The 20,733-nt window shown below is 40.7% G+C and overlaps 1 protein-coding gene across 12 annotated transcripts in view; it reads left to right on the plus strand.

The window, feature by feature from the left end:
* Positions 1–20,733, plus strand: part of TSNARE1 (t-SNARE domain containing 1) — a 695,747-nt gene that overhangs the window by 472,279 nt on the left and 202,735 nt on the right. For all 12 annotated transcript variants that reach the window (XM_073329996.1, XM_073329995.1, XM_073329988.1 and 9 more), the window contains 2 exons: positions 3,697–3,769; positions 16,077–16,159. In XM_073329996.1, coding sequence (XP_073186097.1) covers positions 3,697–3,769; positions 16,077–16,159 — 156 coding nt within the window. The remainder of the gene's footprint in view (positions 1–3,696; positions 3,770–16,076; positions 16,160–20,733) is intronic.

A 20,733-nucleotide genomic window follows, 5' to 3' on the forward strand; every position in this document is an offset into this window, starting at 1 on the left:
GCAGCTTGCAAGTTTCACACATAGAGGGAGAGAAACAGTACCAAAAATCAAGAGACCCCTTAATTAGTAGTACCCTGGAATTTAAACTATGGGGAATCAAACTCATTTGTGATTTTAATACAGAACTTCTTTAATATGATCCAACACCTTCTCCCTCCTCCCCCTCCCCCCCCCCCCGGAAGGGATGGGAAATGGGTTTACACTATGTTTGAGTTTAAACACTGAGAAATGTCCATCCTTGTGCTTTTTTCTATGTGCGACACAGGCTGGGTAGTGGGAGGAATGTGTTCCTGAGAGTAATGCACACTGAGCACCGTAAACGGTGCTTCCCTGTGATAACACATTTTGCGCATCTGGAGTGGGTGTTCCCCAATGGTTACATTTGCCTTGGCCCTGGGAGAGTGCTGTTGGGTGGGGGGGACGGGGGGGTTATCCCAAGGGTAACACATTTTAGATATTTCCTGGGTTGCTTCCCTGTATTGATGTACACAAAGATATGCTGTGTTTTACTCCCTTTAGATCCTACGCCAATATCTCTGTCTGCTTCCAGTTCATTTTATAACAGCCCTTGTTGATCATTCATAGAATGACTGGCAGGGCTGACCCAGGAGTTTGCATATAGAATTCTACATGACCTGCAGACACAGATATAATTAATTTAGTTGTTAATTTAGATTCATCCGTCTAATTTTTTTTTTAAGACTAGAGGTTCTCCCTATAAAGGGACAAACCCTGAGCTTTCTACTCAGTTTTTTTTATTCTGTCCCTACTCAGGCAAATTCCTTTTGATATCTGTGGGACAGTTCCCTGAAAAGGGATTAAGTCAGTATTGATCAAGAACTCCAGGATGTGGCCAAAAGTGAATGAGAAGGGACAGTGAGGACATCCCTGGCCTGTCCCTTTGGAATGCAAATGAAATCACCTCTTGTTTATTTAGCATTGTTCTTGTGGCTGGAATTTAGAGTGTCCTTAGAGTAAGGTTACATGTGGGGCCAAATTTAAATGTTTGCCATATTGCTAAACTTTGACACCTTTAGGAATGAGAATGGCTGTGGGAGGAGCTAACATTTTCATTGCTGTTTTTGTGAATATGTTTAAAATGTATGTTCTGTGCTCAAATGTGCTGATAGGATTTATAATCCAGGCTGTCTGCTCTTTGGCTTTAAGAATGCTGAAATTGTGGGCATGTTAAAATGAGCCTTCTGTTGGGAGGTGTAACATTCTTGTTAACCAGGGAGTTAATAGTTCTTAAAAGAATTTGTAAATTATCCCTGTAAAACCATCTGAGCCTGGTGATTTTCTAGGGTTTTTTTGTTCTTTGTTTTTCCCTCTCTGTATGTAAGATATGTCTAATGCAGCTTGTTTGTGTTCCTTGAAGTATGAGAGCGTTAAACAAATTATACATACATTATGTTTGCCTTGGTCATCTCCTATCTCAGCTACTGCAACCATCCCTTGTGTGTCCCCCAGTCTTGCCACATCCGTTTGCCTCTCTTCCTCTGTCTAGTCTACACACAGTATAAAGGGCCTGGTCATTCAACTCCACGGGAGCGCTCACAACTCCCACTGAAATCACTTGACAGATGGCAAACACTCACCGCTTTCCAGAGGCACTGAGCACCTTACAGGCTAAAAAATCATCTTCTGCCACCAGTCTAACCATGTAATTCCCTTCTCAGACTCTCCACACTGACTTCCTCTTGCTCACTAAAGCTTATCATCCTCACCTTCAAACTGCCACACAATTTCTACAGTGGAACCTGCCTTCTTGGCAATGCTTTACTACCATAGTGTTACAGAGTGTGATCTCGTGTTACTTAAACTTCATTACTTTTATAAAATATTCTGTGGAACATTTACTAGTTATGCATATTCTCATACATAATTAAAGCTAGACTGCACTTGACAAGGAAGTGAGCACAGTGCATTTTGTGCTGCATTACCCTATCCTTTGTTTTTTTTTAGCTTTTGTTTCTTGTATTTGTTCACTTGCTCGTAAATTTGCCATATTCAGTCATTCGCAATGGTTCTCCCAGGCTTCATTACAAATTAATGAGATTTGACTACATTGTATAATTAAGTACTGTTCTACTCACAATTACACAATAAACCTCAAAAATGAATGTAGATACTCTTGGAACCATTTATAAATTAATCAAAGGGGATAATTTAGTTGTCTAACCATCAGGTTGGGGACATTTAGACTCCTTTGCCCCCCGGATTCTACTCCAAGCCGGCTTAAAGTAGCTGAATAGGCTACTGTTCCGTTAACTGTGTGAGGGAGTCTCTTACAAGAGATTTTAAAAGTTAGGGGAGGAAATCATCTCCTATGAGAAAATGTGTGGGATGAGTCTGAGGGGAGAGAGAAACTACACTTCTCCATGAGAGCATTCTCACATGTGTTGTCGGGAATACGTATGTGTGTTTTTTTCCCCTCAGTGTCCCAGTAGAATCAACAGGGCGCTCCTCCCCAAGAACATGTGAACTCCCTTGGATTTACAGTAAACTAGGGTTGATCTCCTATTTGCCTTGCATCTATGCACCAGCTCTGAAAACACCTCTCTGCGGATCAAAGGAAAGTTAATACTGCCAAAAGTGGTTACCATGCGTGGATCATGCCCTGAGAGTTTGTCTGCTCCCTGTGGACATTAGTGGTCCAGTGACACTTCACAGAGGAGTAAGGGTTTGCTCTCGCTCTGGTGCTATGCATTGTATTTGGCACGAATTGATTAATTTCCCCCCTCCCCAGATTTATCTATATATCAGAAGTGCTGTATTATGGTGGCACCTGTATTAAAATTTTGTGTTAGTTCTGTTATCCCTGAGCAGCCTTCACTCACACTCAGCATAATGTTTTTGTGTCCTAAGATAAATAGGGCAGCAAAGTCGGATCTTTCTGCATGAAAGGCACTATAAAAAATCAAGTCATAGCAACAAGTTATGTCAGAGTGTCCTTTTCTGGTATGCTAATAGAAGCCTTTTCTGTATTGCATTCAGTATTATCCCATTTACAGATTCATCATTCTTATTAGAGCCAGAGTTACATGAAGCCAAGATTTGATTGTAAATGTTCTTACATGCTAGGCTGTTACAGGCTCTAATTTAGAAACAATATTTCAGTTGCTGTTTTTTAATTCAAAGAGCTACTGTTGCTTTAACTAGTTAATGTTTTGACACTTTGAAGAGGTGTAAACAGATCCTTTCATCACTTAGCTTTGCTCTAACTGACCTAAAGATAAAGAAATTTCAAAATCTGACAGTCTTTCTATCAGCTCTCCATTCACTTAGTAATGGTATTTCACCACAAACACGCAACACTGAGAGAACTTGAGTTAGTATATAAGAATCAGCGGTCCTAAATGAATTGTATCGCTCAAACACAGCTCCTTAGAAAAAGGGGAGGGCTGGTTTTTGTTCTTTGGTGCTGCACAGTTATTCTAAGCAGCTATGTAGTCTAATTTTTTGATTTCCTCCTTTTACAAGGCAACTCAATTGGTTCAAGTGCAAAGTTTGATAACTGAAGTGCAACAAATTATGGTGTTGTTTAAGGGCCCTTTTAAGGTATAGTGAGAATATTTGGTCATCACTGTTCTTTGCAGAAGAAAAAATACATGTTTCCAAGCTTGAGAAACCGGGCAACTCTTTTGGGGTTTGATGTGTCTGTTGATCATTAACTGTGACCTTTCACCTTTTCAGAGTGACATGTTGGACGTCAACCAGATCATTAAAGACCTGGCCTCTATGGTTTATGAACAAGGAGACACAATAGGTAGGTATCACCATTAGTGTTAAGGTATGTCCTTTATTATCTGATTTTGCCATTCAGATCTGAGGTGGCAACTCACCTACAAAAGAGTTTAAGGGGCCAAAATGATCCCAATTCCATGGCTGCTTAAGACAACTGAGTTGCCACTGAGACCATTCGTCTTGTACTAGAGGGGATTCTGTACATGGAAATCTCCTTGGGTTTGAAAAGCTGTCCTCTGATATTTGGGATAGTTACTGGTGGTAGTAGCATAAAAATAGATTTCACAGGAAGAACAATCCATTGGCTGTTGGATATCAGGAGGGGAAGACTTAGCCATAACTAGAATGGGAAGAAATTGTTAATCTTCCTCTGGAATTGGAATGAACAATTAGTGTAGCTACAGAAAATTGTATAGCTTGATTCTGCTTAATAAAGCTTCAGCGATAATATTCTGACACACACACAGTCCAAACATATGTCTAGAGCCTGACCCCCTCCTTGCTCCCCCGCCAGCAGGGTTTTGGACCATAGTGAGACAGCATGCTTGTGCTTTGGTGGAAGGCAGGGGAACAGAGGAAATGCTTAGCCATTGACTGTTTTTTTCTCCAACGTCAAGAGCATCATTGACAGGTAGTGGAGACCAGTGGGAGTAGGGGGAAGAAATGGAGGCAAAATATAGGAGAGCCACATCTTTTAAAATGTCCTGTCCCCTCAGCTCTTTCATGACCATCTCCGGTTACAGCTAAAGGAAGGAAGGGTCAGCTGTGTTTCTCTCCCTCTTGTTTTACAGTGTGTATGAGATAAAATGAACTATCCAGTGCCTTAAACAATTGCCAAAATTTCCTAAGAACCTGAGCGCCTAAGTTAGACTCTTAAATCCATGTTTAGCGACCTAAATATAAAATAAGCCTGATTGGCAGAGATGCTGAGCACTTGCAGGTCTCATAGAAGTCAGTGGGAGTTGGACCAGACCCTAAGAGGGAAATCACAAAAGGAGAAATACTTCCAGTCTGACTGTTGATCACACTGTTTCCTCGCCTAGCACACAGTCTTTGGCAAGCATCCGTTAAGCTGCAGACATGTCCATCCAAACAGAAATATGCAAATGCCATCACATAGACTGTTCATTCACAGACAGAGAGCAAAATCAAGATGATGTCTGCAACAATTCATTTTTGATCTTGTGCTTGTTTGGCAGTTCTTTTTGTGCACAGATAACTTCTGAATCTGCTTGGGCTTCAGGAGGCGTATCAGATGTTAATGCCTCGAGGGACATGACAACACACTTCAGTTAGTTTCATGACCCTTGTCACGAATTTCCTTACGGCTAGATTTATTTTTAAGCCATTACCCTTGTGGCCCCAATATTAACTTGCCTGGGAGAAAGCGGAAAGCTGTAGAAAGTAGGACCTTTTTGTCTTTAAACCAGCATCATGCTTTTATATAGGAGGTGTTCTTTTTCCAGTAGCACTGTTAACCTTTTTCTTTCTTTCTGAGTAGCTTTTCAGTAAATCAGCCAGTCAAGATATCCCCCTACTCAGCTGCTGCAAGTTCCCACTGTTTATCCTTTGAGGTTTATGTTACACACAAACGAGAGGAATCAGAAGGTAAAGGGAATTGAAACTCCCACAGTGAAAATTCAACATTGATGATGATCAGGGGGAGTTCTCATCACATCCAGGGGTTTAATTTCCACCTGTTATACATAGGAGATGAAAGTTCTGCAACTGTCACTCCCCCACTAAGTATTTTTTTTTATTTAAATGAGGAGAATCAGGCTAGCCAGCAAAACAGGCTCTTGTGTCCATGATACAAGATCAGATCTCACACTCACTTGTGCCTGCCCTGGTCTTCCTGGGAGCAATAGAAAGGCAGTTTGTGTTCACCTGGTGGAGGAGGCCTGTGTTCTTTCAAGGAACCTTCTGTAGCTCACCTAGCTGCCAAGTTGGCTAGCTTCTGAGGCAACATGACCACAGCCCTTCTTAAAGGGAAGGAAGTTTGTTGCCATGCAAGGGATGGGCGGAATGAATGAAGGAGGAAAAATGTAGAATCCTAGAGGCTGCATCTCTACCATTTTGTATTTTCTGTTCATATATCACCATCCCTAAGGATTGTGATCGGTGTTCCCAGTAGCAGTAGTTTCCTCTGTTTTAGTGGTTAAATGAACGTGTAACTGAGAATCACAATACCAATGGGCCGGATTCATTAAAAAATAGTGACACAGATTATCATTGCATCAGGCACAAGAATCTTTTCAGTCCAGGGCAGTAGCAGGCCCGAATGGTTTCAAATACATATAGATACTGGATCATCTAGTCTGCCTCCCTGCCACGTTGCAGGATATGATCCATAAATCTATACTGGATCCCCACTAACAGTCCTGTTTTACTCTAGCATTGGTAGTGAGTGAATGATCACCTGTGAGAGGTTGCTCCTTTGTATAATTGACACAAGCTCTCATGAAGGAAATGAAGTTAATTCCTGTAGGTAGTTATGCAGACAGCAATTTCAATGGCACTGGACTTTTCCCATGTGTTAGTTGAGATGTCAATTTACATATGTAACTCTGAGAGAAACTCTGACAGGCTTGCACAGCCATGGATCAACAAGTGGGCGGGAGTTTACATTTTCAAAAAGGATTCAGACATGGGTGTGGGAAACACTGCTTTTTTATTAAACAATATAAGGTAGGTGTGCAAATCCTCATTTGGAATTTACACGCTACCTTATTAAATAACATATAAATACCCAGCATTTGGTACCTTTCTAGGAACCAACCTCAACATGTTGACATGCAAGAGAAGTTCCACACCAGAGTCTGCGATTGCTGCTCAGTTGGTTGCTTCTACTTCTGACCCTGCTGCTCACGGGAATGTTACTATGTTCACACACTATACTGCTGGAATGCCACGTCAAGGACAACACTCACGGACCAAGACAAGGAAACCCAATTTTAGTCCACAGGAGACTGAAGTGCTGGTGCAAAAGGTCGCCAAACACTACCAGCTACTTTTTGGGGCTTTAAGGGGGACCCCAGCCAAGAAGCACAGAGTGTGGAATAAGATCCTACAAGCTGTCAATGTTCTGGGGTACTGCAGGCGGGACATGGGGGATCTGAAACACAAATGGCGAGATCTCCGTGGGGTAGTGAGGAAAAAACTTGGGGAATATCAGAGAGCTGCCGCTGGAGGAGGGCCACCACAGTCCCTTGTCCTCACTCCAGTGGAGCGAATGGTAGCAGAAACATTCTCCACTCAAACCATCCAAGGACAGAGTCAAGGAGTTGACACCTTGAGAAGTAAGTTACACTGGTGCAATTGTCAGAGCAACATTTACCTATACAAAAGCACACACACATTAAGACACTCTACAGTACTCATCACCTCAAAATTTACCCATCATTCTCTGTCAAAGGATATTTTGTACACTGTATGGGCTGGTTTCTCCTCTCACATACACTGATGTAAATCAGGAATAACTCCAAGAAGTCAATGTATAATTGGTATTTGTGCGAGGAGAATCTAGCCCTACATCGAGCAGATTTGAAGGAGACATCACTGACATAGCTGGCAATATCATTCTCATTAGCACATGATTTGGGCGAACACACATCTGCCCATCTCTGGAATCTGCTATGTGTGTTGCAAGAGGGAGTCAGGATGATTGAAATAATGTGCACGTTGCATTTTTTTAACCCATGACGGAAAAAATACTGCTGTTCTCATGCCCATCAGGAAGAAGGAGATGCTTTCCTCTCCCATATACATAAACAATGTCTTTGGTATCCCGAAACAGTGCAAAAGCCAATTCCTTAAGTAAACCATCCTACATCAAACATCACAAGTAAGTTCACTGTTTGCAGCTTCATCACATTTCTCACAGCTGAGCGCCAGATTATTCTGAAAGCATTTTACTAGGATTATAACGATTGCTCATCCCACCCTCCACCCCTCCCATCGGGCCATTTTGCCACCAACACTCGTTCCTCAAGTAGAGCACATACATACCCGCAACCTGGTTCCTGAAAAGAGTAAGAGAACCACAGACTGGTACATCCACACAATCAGTCCAAGACTACAGCACAGGAAACACAGGAACTCACTCTATGCTTTATTCGCCAGCTCCAGCTACCTCTTTGTCATACCTAAAGGTGTACAGATCAACGGTGTACAACTTTCACAGCAAGACCTGCTGGCAGGGAAAGGAAGCTGTGTGACATGAAGATGAGAACTTTCTTCACCCCTGTTTTTCTTCCATGTCTTATTGTCACATTTGCCACCCATCCGCCTTCTCCTGTTGCTGAGTCTGAGTTGCGTGGGTTTTAGATTTTGGTTGATGCTGAAATTGCACTTAACCATGTCCTGAAGTCTGGACATCTCGGACTAAGAATAATAAGGCTGAGGAAGGGAAATTCAGTAATGCAGCCTGATATGGAGGCTTGAATAGTTTAGAGAATTCACACACCTGGTGTATACCAGCCTAGAGCGTACAGGCCTGCCCAGGAAACAGGAGAAATGTGGTAGTTGGTTCATCTTCTTCTTACATTGAGGGAGAGAGAAAATTGTCCCGGTGGGTCAATAAATGTAGTCCTTGAGCTGGGCTGATATTAGTTTGAATGCAGCATTGTCATTTCCCCCCAGTCTTAATAAATGACTCTATGGAAGGGAAATGTGTTTGTATTGATGTAAATGTGGGATCACTGAGATTATTTGTTTTGGGGGTTGGGGGAGCATCCTACACCAGTCTCTTCTGTCCCCTGGAACTAGCCCTGTTTGGCCAGCATCATTTCCCATAGCTGGGTACTTCCATCTTGACTTGAAGGCTGATGTCTTTTCAAAAGAGTGACGCTTCATTTGCAGAGTCATAGGATTTAACATGTAGCATGCTTAATAGAGTTTACACACCATCCTGGGATCCACCAGAAAGAGCCATCACTCCTGTCCTCTGCAAGCCTCTTCATGTCCCTTTGGAAGACTCTTCATGTATGTTCCGTGACTGATCGCTTCGTGGCACAGAAATTTCTTTGTTATGAAGAGTCCTCTGGAGACTGAATGGAGTCTGCTGTCAAATACAATAAAACGAGAGAAGTTGGAAAATCAGACAGCTGGATCATTAACTAAACTGTCCTGTAGCTCAGTTGGGAATCTGAAAAATGAATGCATCCTGGGAATGGTCCCTGAATACCTGGATTTAACATTCTGGTAACCTTTGTACAACAGAACGGGGTCTACATATTCATATCCATTCAGTTGGTAACACTTCCTAAATATCAGAGGAGACAATTATATTGATGGATATATTTAAGCATTCGTTGGTTCTCTGTGCACTGCAGAATCCTCACTTGGCTCTTTCATGTCTAACCGTTCCTGGGGTAAGACGTGGAGTTATGTGTCAGTGCAGGGCATCACTTCTGCAGAAGTTGTGCACAGTGGCATCCAAGTCTTTCTGAAGTTGCTATTTATCTATTTCATATGAGGCACACATTTTTCATTTTATTTTGAAGGCATAACCCAGAATCTGTTGAACCAAAAGTGTATACTTTGGAGCCAGTTTACTCTGTCTTCTTCTCAACACGATTATGACTAACAGTTTTATTATAGGTTTCAGAGTAGCATGCCATGTTAGTCTGTATTCGCAAAAAGAAAAGGAGTACTTAAACAGTACCATGCATTGTAATAGCGTTTCTCTCAGGAGGCAGGCAGAGGTTTGTTTAATCTTCTCTGTTCTTCTCATTTCACCTATAGTGGTAGGGGGTGCAAGGAATGTATGAGTCTTCCTGTTTTATGTCTCTGTGTTTAGAAGTCTTTGTCTCTGAGTTTCTGTCTCTTACTTTATTGGTTGCACATTCTTTTTATAATGCTAATGGTGTTAGAAAGACAATGCCTGTGTTTTGTAAAGAAAAGAGTAATGGGTGATTACAGACTTATACGTTTACTAATGCCTAAAGATGTGTCTGCTGTTCTGTATTTGATCTTCTTAATGTGACTGGGTTGGTGTAGTTGCAGCTAATGAGCCAACTAATTTTGTACAAGAAACTAGCTGCGTAGACAAGGGTCTCTTCTTTTTATGATGGGTTTTTTGTTGTTTTTTTTTTGCCACCAGTAGAATTCTCTACTGCTGTGAATATGCAGCCCCGTTCATCTGAAGTTGTTATCAGGAAGCTGCATTGCTGTGCTCTGAACTCCCAGAAGTCCTGGGATTGAGCTGGTAGGGTCATAAATGTACAAGCAGCTGAGTTGTTGGTTTATTTCTGCTGGTAGGCGTCACATTCTATCTTATAAGGGTAGAGTGTGGGATAGCATGTTACAAATAGGTTAAGTAAATCAAATCAACCACTGCAAGGGAAAGACAAATCATAAATATCATGGATTTTACTTTGGAGGCAAAATTCAGCCTTTCCAAAATAACAAGCAAACATACACACCCTTTTTTAAAATGTATCGGACACATTGTCTTGATATTTTCCTCTGACTGGGAAGAGTTGACACCTTTGGATAAATCCACTGAGTTATAGGAGTAGATAGATTATACATTTGGGTCTCTGAGATTTTATTTTTTATTTATTTTGGCATAATTATAGGTTTGAATGGACTTGCAAAATATTCTGAGCTTGATAATGCATGTAAAATGAATTTTGCATAAATGATAAGCTATTGACACTATGATATAATTCTGCAATTTGCATAGGTTTTATGGAGGTTTAAATATTTCCAAACCACATCTTAAGGGCATCTGTCATTTACAAAGCAGTGCAAATCACTGCTTTGTCTGGGACTAAAGTCATGTTAATATTAGTACACTACTTGACACCCACTTCTGCTGGTATAAACTAGGGCACAGGGCCCTTGAAGAAGGCAAATCCAGCAAGCAGCAGATTGTGGCATTTCATGGTGGTTATAACGTCTGCTCCACTTTGATCTTCAAGGAGTCAATAGCAAGATTTCTAAAAAGTGCTGGCTTGGTTCACTCATTTGGCACAACACCTTGGCAGGGGTCTTTTCTGTTACCCTTTGCGGAAATGAGAGCTGCCATCTCCCATGAGAAACCCTTGGATAGCGTAGAGATGTGGATGCTGTCTGCCCTCCATTGGGGATTAATACCCCCAGGTCTTGATGGCTCAGGGAGCTACAAATTGTACCTCATTACGTCAACCTGATCCACTTACCTTAATTTATAAATTGGGAGAGCACATATATTACATACTCTATAGACCTGATTTTGCATATGGATTTACACACATTTTGATATGCCCAAACACTGTCATTTTAAGTTTTATTTTGGAAGAACTCCCATATCTATCAATGAGAGGTAAGTCCTCAATCCAGCACGGAGCAAAACACGATGTGTCCTGTGAAGTGCTCTTTGAGTTAAGGATTCTCAGCACCTCACAGTCACAGACCCTAAAGAATGACACAAGACTTGATTCATACTATGTACAAATTAGAACTGGTTGAAATTTTTCTCACTAAAGCATTTTCATCGAAAAGTGGCCTTTATTCAAAAAAGGAACATTTTGACATTATGTTCCATTTTTCACAGTGTCTCACACTGTATTTTTACTGACATTTTTTATGGAAATTTTTTTGATAAAAATATAGTAATCATTTTGTTTAAAGAAATGTCATGAAAAATGTTTTGGAAAACAAAATGGACCCATTTCAAACCCTGCAAACAAGAAGCAATTTTAAATGTGTTTGCAAAATCTTTCTCCTGTTCTTCAACCAGCCCTCACACAAATACCTACCCAGTGAAACCAATTAATAATGGCCATTGTGGGGATCCTGATTTTGTCCTATTAAAACCAGTGACTGTTTGACACAGTGCAACAAAAAAAATGAAAAAACCCACCACCCTGAGCACTTTGACTTAGGTGCCATTAAGTATGGAATTCACTTTCACTTATGTAATTTCACATAGAAGATTTTGCTGTCCATTAACATGGGTTGATCATAGACAGCAGGTGACCTTAAGCAGAGGTGTGACAGGGTAGGGTCTCATTCTGGTCTCTTTTGAAGTTACAAATAGTTGGAGACCTTATTCAGGTCAGCACCTTATGTGGTTTATTTTGCAGTGTTTTCCCCACCACTTTCACAGAGGAGTGCAGTTCCCTGTTTACAGTTTCATACAGTCCTTAACTCCCTTAGCCAAGGAGAGGTGACACAGAAAGGATCTTCCTCCTGGGAGATCCCTCTGGGCTGTGACTCTGAAAGCTTCCCTCTCTCTCCTTCCCCACCTTCCCCTTTCTTTTTTACTTTCTGCCTAAAGGACTAATTAGCCTTTTAGCACTCCAAAGCGCAGCCCAATCCATCAATTAGGCCCAGTTCTTCTTAATCAGTTCTACCCCAGAGCAACTAATCAGAGATGCAGTGGCCAGAGTGCTGGATCAGCTGTTGTTTCCCAGCTCTCTGTCACAACAGGGTATCACCGTAAAGAAATAAAATGCAAATCACAATGCTTAGCACTTCTGTAATTTTGTTCTCTTCAAAACATTTAATAATCCTTGATTAATACCCTTGTGTGGTAGGAAGGATTAAGGCCCGTTTGAAAATCACAGCCCAAGTGACTTGGCTTACGTCACACAATGAGTCATTGTAGTTGGGATCATCCTGTTGTGTGCATGCAGGACCTCCTATTAAAATCAGTGAAGTGGTGGACAGATAATTGGCTGGATGATCTGGCCAGTAATTCTTGGCTACCGTGTTTGTGTTTTGACACCTAAACTACATCTCTCTCACCCTCTCTCCCTTGTGTGGAAATCAGTGGAAATCACTAGTTTGCCCAGGACTTGTCTTCGCTGCTAAAAAAGGTGCATTTTTTACCTCAGGGTAGCTAACACGCATGAGCTGCCCTGAGGTAAAACCACAGAGAAGACCAGGCACTTCAGTTTTACTGCCTGGTAAATCATGTCTTTAACAGCTCTATACCTCTTCCAGGGGCTGACTTACGGTAAAACTAAAATGCCTGGTCTTCACTATGTTTTTTTTTCCCTTGGGATAATTCATACATGTTAGTATCCGCAAGTTAAAAAATTGCATCTTTTTTAGCAGTGAGGACAAGCCCACCATATTACCTATGTATGCCTCATTTTTCATGCAGTGCTAGCTCTGTAGTCTTTTTTTTTCCCTGCCCCTTAGGATTGCAAGCTACTGTAGCAAATGTTAATTAGGACCTTTCATCTCAAATCTTTTGTACTCCTGGCAAAGCTGGAGTTCTGGACATTAGAGGAACCTGCCAGCTGGGCAGGCTGCTTGCCCAGTTTTTTGCTTTTCCTCTGTAACATCACACCATTACGTATGTAACGTTTGGGTAATCATTCAGTAAAGATTCCTTGTACTCTGGGTGTTTGCATTGTGGACTAATTTAACATGTAGTGTTTGCAAAGCATGATGCTGGTTGTCCTGAAAAAATCATCATGGAATCTAAAGAATTTTGTGTTGCTTTTCCATGCTTAAAAAGTTATTTCCCTAGGAAAAGGGCCTGTTAAATTGCAGCTGTTCATGAAAGAAGAGGTGTAATGTCCTGGGATCCTAGGTAACACTAGGGCAGAAAACAACAAGCTGTTTTGCTTTGATTAGACAAATCAGATTACTCAACTTTTTCTGAATTTCCATATAAGGCTGTTCTATTATCGGACAAAGAGTGACTGTCCTCTTTAATGACAGGTTTCAGAGTAACAGCCATATTAGTCTGTATGTGCAAAAAGAAAAGGAGTACTTGTGGCACCTTAGAGACTAACCAATTTATTTGAGCATAAGCTGTAGCTCACGAAAGCTTATGCTCAAATAAATTGGTTAGTCTCTAAGGTGCCACAAGTACTCCTTTTCTTTTTGTCCTCTTTAAATATATCTCCTATAAACTGGCAACCTTGCCTTGCTTTATGCTCCCAAAATGAGCATGTCTCCTATTACCTGCTATGGCTTGTTTCTGATTGTCACTTGTTACCTTATTTACCTTGTGTCATGTCCCCTCTCTCCAACCCAGGTACATGTGTCTAATTCCCAGGCCTTGTCCAAACTGGGAGATTATGCTGTACAAGAGCACGACCTTGTACATTGTGGAGTTATGGTAACAGAACATGAGACAGTTAGGATCAGCTCGTGTAAACTGTTGTAGCTCCATTGACTTCCATGGAGCTACACTTATTATACCAGCTGAGAATCTCTGTAGACAAGCACTGTCCTGTTTAGCATTGTCCCAGCTGGTCACGATATTCCGAGCATATGCACAATGTTCCTCACGTGGCATGTGACCAGGATTCATCAACCTTAGGGCTAACCACAACTAGCTGACAAAATGTTACACCTGATATTCCCTGTCTATGCTATGTGCTAAGTCACATTTAGCATCACGTCATCTACCTTGACTCCTCAGAGTGTGTTCTAGCACAATGTAATTTCCCAGTGTAGACAAGCCTGTATGGACGACCATGGAAGCTGGACACACATGTTAATTGCTATTTACCAAGCACTGATTAAATTCCCATAGCTAGACAGACATCAAGAGAGAGACACTCCCAGCCCCATACAGCTTTCCCTGCCCTAAAGAACATGCTCAGGCACCACTCTGCTTTTCCCACCCCAACTCTTTGGTTTCAGATGGAAAGGGCATGCTTTTTTTCATTGTCTGTATGATGATCTACTGCTAGAGACTCCTGAAATACCCAGGCACTGTGAGCTGACTTAAGAGTGTCCAACAGAAGAGAGATCAGAGGTTGCACTGGATGGTAGTGGTTTTGAACATGTGTGTGAGAGTGATTTAATGCCATTATTTTCTGCTAGCACTGAAAACAAAAAGGGGAGAAAAGAATCTGTCATTATTCCAGCAGTATACTAGAATTAACATAAGACTGTAAATGAACCCTTTGGGGCTAATAGATAGACAGAATCATAATAGCTCTCATCTGTCCTTATAAAGGCAAATTTGATAGGCTTCTGGGCCAAACCCTGAGCTCATCATGCAGTTTTCACTCCATTCCCGCTGACCGTGCAAAAAGGACGATTTGGTCAGAAACCAGCGACTAAAGTGGATCTCTGCACAGGCTCAGGCCTCTGTTGCAGGGTCAGGTCCTTGGTTAAAAACTGTTTGAGATGCTCAGGATTTGGCCATTAAATTAAGGCATCTCAATCCTTAATAGCACTGCCCGTAGAGTTTCTGCTCTGCTAATACAGATGCATGTATTAAAGAATTAAAAAGAGTAGGACCTCCTCCCCAAGTTGTGATGAATGCTTTTGAGTAGGTTTCCACACGTTAAACTCATTTCATTTTCTTTAAGGTATCAAAAGTGCCCAAGTGTATTAGCAGCCTTACAAAATTGTTTCATTTACAAAACAGAATAAAACAAATCTTCTGAAAAGTATCTATGAGTGCATAACAGCATCTGAAAGCTCAGTTTCCCGCACTCCACAGAAATGTCCTTTTTTAATGTTCTCTGTTTTGAAAATAGAAGAATGAATTAATTAAACCAATTTTCTGTACCAAGGATCCATTCAATTTCCTAATGATGTCATGTAAAGTCTTTCCATTGACTTTATAGAGAGTTGGATCAAGCCCGGAAATCTTATTCTCAACTTTCTGCCTATAGTACTTTCCCCCAGGTGATTTATATCTACCCAGTGGTATGCTTTCTCCTCTACAATGCAAACGGGCAACTCCCACTGAGATCAGTAGTCGCTGTGTGCACGTCTCTGAGGGAATGATTTGGCCATGACTGTGATATTTATATTTGAAACACAATCTAACTCTTAATTGCAGCTTTTGCAACATAGATGTTGGTTTCTAAACACAGGACTGGTGTCCATTTAAAACATTGCTTTCTTTGACTGGCATGTATTGATTTTTCCCCCCAACTGGCTGCACTCTGTAGTTATTAAACCTTCTATTCCCAATGTTTTTTCTTCACTCAGAGGTAAAAAGTGAAGATCTTTACAGCAGGACAAATCAAGAAGCACAAACATAGTATACCTCCTGTATCCCATTTTAGAATGTAACTTTCATCCAATGAGATTACCAGCCCTATAGAAGCCCTGATCTATTGGAGTCCATGGGATTCTTTCCATTCTTTCCAGGCCCATAACCTCTCCATTTTGTATGATATTCACCCATTACTCTGCCTCTGACTGTGATGATTTAGGCTCCTTCTTTTTGCTAAATTTTGGGTGACCCTTATGAGCACCCCCTAGTTTTCCAAACTCGCAAACAAAAGGATGTGTGGATCTTTCCTGTTTGTTCATGCCCTCCCCCCCACCATTAAATCGCTGCATTGTTGTTGGTGTGAATTATTCCTTTAGCTTTGTACCATGTAATTACCTTCTATTATCTTAATTTACAGATAGTATTGAAGCCAACATTGAGACTGCATCTTCTAATGTAGAATCAGCCAATCAGCAGTTGGCTAAAGCCAGTCAGCACCAAGTAAGTTGGTCTAAAAAATCCTATAGATACATTCAGTAACATTATTTAAAATAAAACAGTTGAAAGCTGTTTTATTTCCATGAGCACATGGCAGAAACTCTGCTGTGTTCTTGCACTACATGGAAGTATAATAAAGAGTAGTATAAGTGAAAGCTAAAGTCTTTCATATGATTAAATGACTAGTGTTGGCAACTTGGATTTGGAGTAGTCATTTAGAGATCTGCATATTAAAGAGACATTTCCCAGTAGGAAACTGAGCAATTAGCTACTGTTGTTCTTGGAAGGGTGGCATAAAGAGTGCATCATTTAAGCATATATATTCTTCTTACTGGAATGTTTCTCTATAATCAAGCAACTCAGTGTTGCCAGCAGACAAGATGCAGTTGGTAAATAATGGGTAAGGAAATGGTGTTCAGCACTTTTTAAGGCAATTTTCATTTTGTTTGCATCAGAGCAAGAGTAAATTACACTAAAAAAAAATTAGTCTTGTTTGAAAATAGCTGGACCAAAAAGAACAGCTTGACTTTTTGAGCTAAATACTTCCTAGGCATGAAGACAGGAGGGAAAAAAAATCCCAAATCCATTAAAACTTCATTATTATGTACATTGGATTAGACAGACCAAAAGTTGTTAAGGTAAACTTTGTTTTTCTGAAACATAAATGTATGAAAGCCCAAAGTTAGTTGCTTGTATCCAAACTTGTAGGCATTTTTATGAAAAATTATAGCTTAGATTACACGTGAGTGAACAGAACCTTCTCTTTGCTAATTAATATAGGGCATAAATCTGAAGATCTTACTCAGCAAAACTCATTAGGAGTGTTGCCCGAGTGGAGACTGCAGGATTCTGTTCACAGGAGATGAAGTAGTATGCTTTTTAGAGTCTGCCCTGATTCTCTGATCATAGGTACTGTAGGTGATTAGGCACGTAATAATACTGTCTGTTCGGGCAGAAGCATTTCTGCGGAACATTGACATGACCTAAATCTATAGAGGGGGAACACTGAATATATGTTTGGGGCAGAAGCGCACATTTATGCACAAATCTCTAGGCAATAATGTATTATAGGCAATGTTGTGGTTGGAATAAATTGGCTATGTTCATGAATTACCCCACTTGCCTGGAACAACCCAAGATTACTGAACTCTGCTTAACAGAATTTCACTGTCAACAAACTTTAGATGCGATCCATGGGATTTTACTCTGGCCTCTTCGTAGAGTCTACATTCCAGATCCCTCAAGTGCATAGCATAGTGAACAGAATGTCCTGTATGGATAATACTATGTAAAACTAAACCACCGTTTTATGTACTTAGTGTTGGATGTTTATAAATACATACTTGAGACAGACTGATGAGCTGGATGACTTTGTAGATCACTTGGGTTGAAAGGGGCTGCACTGGTTGGAATGTCACACCCTTTAAAGCCATTAGAATTTGTTGCGCTGCTCCACACTATCTCTCTGTGTAGCTTCCTTGTTTTATTAAACTGTCAGTTTGCCATTGTATACCCCTATTACCCACAACCTATGGCAAGTTGGGGTTCTCCTATAAATGCAGGCTGGCTCACATGCATTTGTTATGTATCTCTTCTTTATATTCTTTATGAATGTGTTGAAATATTTGCGTTTGAGATCGACTGTAGTCCTTAATAAAGGGATCTCTGTTGGGAATAAAGTTAAAGTGATGAGTTACTTAGCATAGTGTTTAAGCAGAGCATAGAACATAGCTTCAGCAATGCAACATGGACCACTGGCCTCAACCCAGACATGACCATAACAAAGCATAGGTAAATAGCTTTTCTTTAACTCTTACAAAATAGTTTTCAGCCAGTGATAAAATATTTAAGCAAATACAAGTATGCTCCGGCTAAGCAACTTTGCCCTGGTACTTCACTTATGCAACTGTTTTCCCCTCAGCCTGCGATATCTGTGCTGACGACAGCATTTTGCTCCTCTGCTGTGACTCCCCCCATCCTCCCTCCTATCTGTCTATCTATCTATATGGAGGAAACTGGAAATTTCTCATTACATAAAACCCATGCGAGAAACACACTGTAGCTTATCTTTAATGGCTTTGCGGCCTCCCCTGTTTGAGTTTGTGCATGGAGACTTGTTCAATTTGCCACAGATGTACTTGCAGAAGAGGGGCATCTGCTTCATAATGTGTGTATGGATGTATGAACACATCTCTGTGTATGTAAGTGTACTTGAATAATAATTTATCTCTCTAGTAGCAGAAAAGAATAGCTTCTCCAGTGGTTAGGGCACTGTCTTAAGACTTGGGGGTGAGGGTTTGAGGTGTGGGTTCAAGTCCCAGTTCCCCAACAGATTTTCTGAGTGACCTTGGGCAAGTCATTTAGGCCCAGATTTTTAAAGTCTTTAGGTATTGCCTAAATCCTTTTAGAAAACTGGAATTATGTTCCTAAATCAGTTAGGTGTTGTAATGCTGAGTGCAGCAATGCCTAAATACCTTTACGAATCTGGGCCTTAGTCTCTCTGTTTTTCATTTCCCCAGATGTATAGCAGGGAAAATAGCACTTTCCCACCTCATATTGTGAAGATAAATATTTTAAAGATTTTGAAGTGGTCAGATATGGTGACAGGGGCTCATATACCTACTGTAGATAAAGGTGAATACACATACTCTCTGTACCTATCCAGGAGTTAAATGAAGAGAAATAATATTCTAAGTGTGTCTTGAATCCTTGGCTACTGCTGTAAATCTGTGTAGCTCCATTGACTTCTGATTTACACTAGTTGAGATCTGGCATGCTGTATCTGGGCTACAAATGGGAAGTGGTGGGTGAATTTCTGCTGACCATGATATTATGAGTGAAAGAGGTGCTAAGTTAGCCCAGAGGCATAACCGAGTTAATTATTTTAATGAGGGTATTCAGTGGCCTGATATTACTGTGTTCAGCATTGGACAGGCTTAACCTTCATAGATGACCACAAACTGAATATGAGTTGTCAATATGATGTAGCTGCAAAAAACACTAACATGATTCTGGGATGTATTAACAAGCGTGTTGTATGTAAGACACAGAAGGTAATTATCTCGCACTACTCGGTACCAATGAGGCCCCAGCTGGAGTACTTTGTCCAGTTCTAGGCACCACATTTTAGGAAAGATATGGACAAATTGGAAAGAGTCCAAAGGAGAGCAACAAAAATTATCAAAGGTTTAGAAAACCTGACCTGTCAGGAAAGGTTAAAAAAACGGGGCATCCTTAGTCTTGAGAAAAGAAAACTAAGGGGGGACCTGATAGTCTTCCAGTATGTTCAGGGTTGTTATAAAGAGGACAATGATCAAATGCTCTCCATGTCCACGGAAGGTAGGACAAAAAGTAAGGCGCTTAATCTGCAGCAAGGGAGATTTAGGTTAAATATTTGAAAAAACTTTCTAACTCTAAGGGTAGTCAAGCTCTGGAATAGGCTTTCAAGGGAGGTCGTGGAGTCCCCATCACTGGAAGCTTTTAAAAACAAGTTGAACAAACACTTTTCAGGGATGTTCTAAGTTTACTTGATCCTGCTATAGCACAAGGAGCTAGACTAGATGACTTCTCAAGGTCCCTTCCAGCCCAATGTTGCTATGAATCTATAATTCTAGAGACACAAAGGGTAACAAGAAAACATTGTACAAATACATTAGAAACAAGGGGAAGACCAAGGACAGGATAGATCCATTACTCAATGGAGGGGAGTAGGGAAACAATAAAAGAAAATGTAGAAATGGCAGAAGTGCTAAATGACTTCTTTGTTTCAGTTTTCACCAAAAAGGTTAGTAGCAATTGGATATCTAACATAAAGAATGCCAGTGTAAATGTGGTAGGATCAGAGGCCAAAATAGGGAAAGAACAAGTTAAAAATTACTTACACAAGCTAGATGTCTTCAAGTCACCAGGGCCTGATGAAATACATCCTAGAATACTCAAGGAGCTGACTGAAGAGATAGCTGAACCATTAGCGATTATCATGGAAGATGGGAGAGATTTCAGAGGACTGGAAAAGGGGAAATATACTGCCCATCTCTAAAACGTGAAATAAGGACAACCTGGGGAATTACAGACCAATCAGCTTAACTTCAGTACCTGGAAAGATAATGGAGCAAATAATTAAGCAATCAATTTGCAAACACCTAGAAGATAATACAGTGATACAGTCAGCACAGATTTGTCAAGAACAAATTATGTCAGACCAACCTATTAGCTTTCTTTGACAGGGTAACAAGCCTAGTGGATAATGGGGAAGCGGCAGATGTGGTATAACTTGACTTTAGTAAGGCTTTTGATACTGTCTCGCATGACCTTCTCGTAAACAAACTAGGAAAATACTACATAGATGGAGCTACTATAAGGTGGGTGCATAACTGGTTGGAAAACCATTTCTAGAGTTGTTATCAGTGGTTCACAGTCAAGCTGGAAGGGCATAATGAGTGGGGCCCAGCAGGGATCAGTTCTGGGTTTGGTTCTGTTCAATATCTTCATCAATGATTTAGATAATAAGCTTATAAAGTTTGCAAACAATCCTAAACTGGGATTGGTTGCAAGTGCTTTGGAGGATAGGATTAAAA

Source organism: Lepidochelys kempii, chromosome 2, assembly GCF_965140265.1.
Source record: "Lepidochelys kempii isolate rLepKem1 chromosome 2, rLepKem1.hap2, whole genome shotgun sequence".
Classification (NCBI taxonomy): Eukaryota; Metazoa; Chordata; order Testudines; family Cheloniidae; genus Lepidochelys; species Lepidochelys kempii.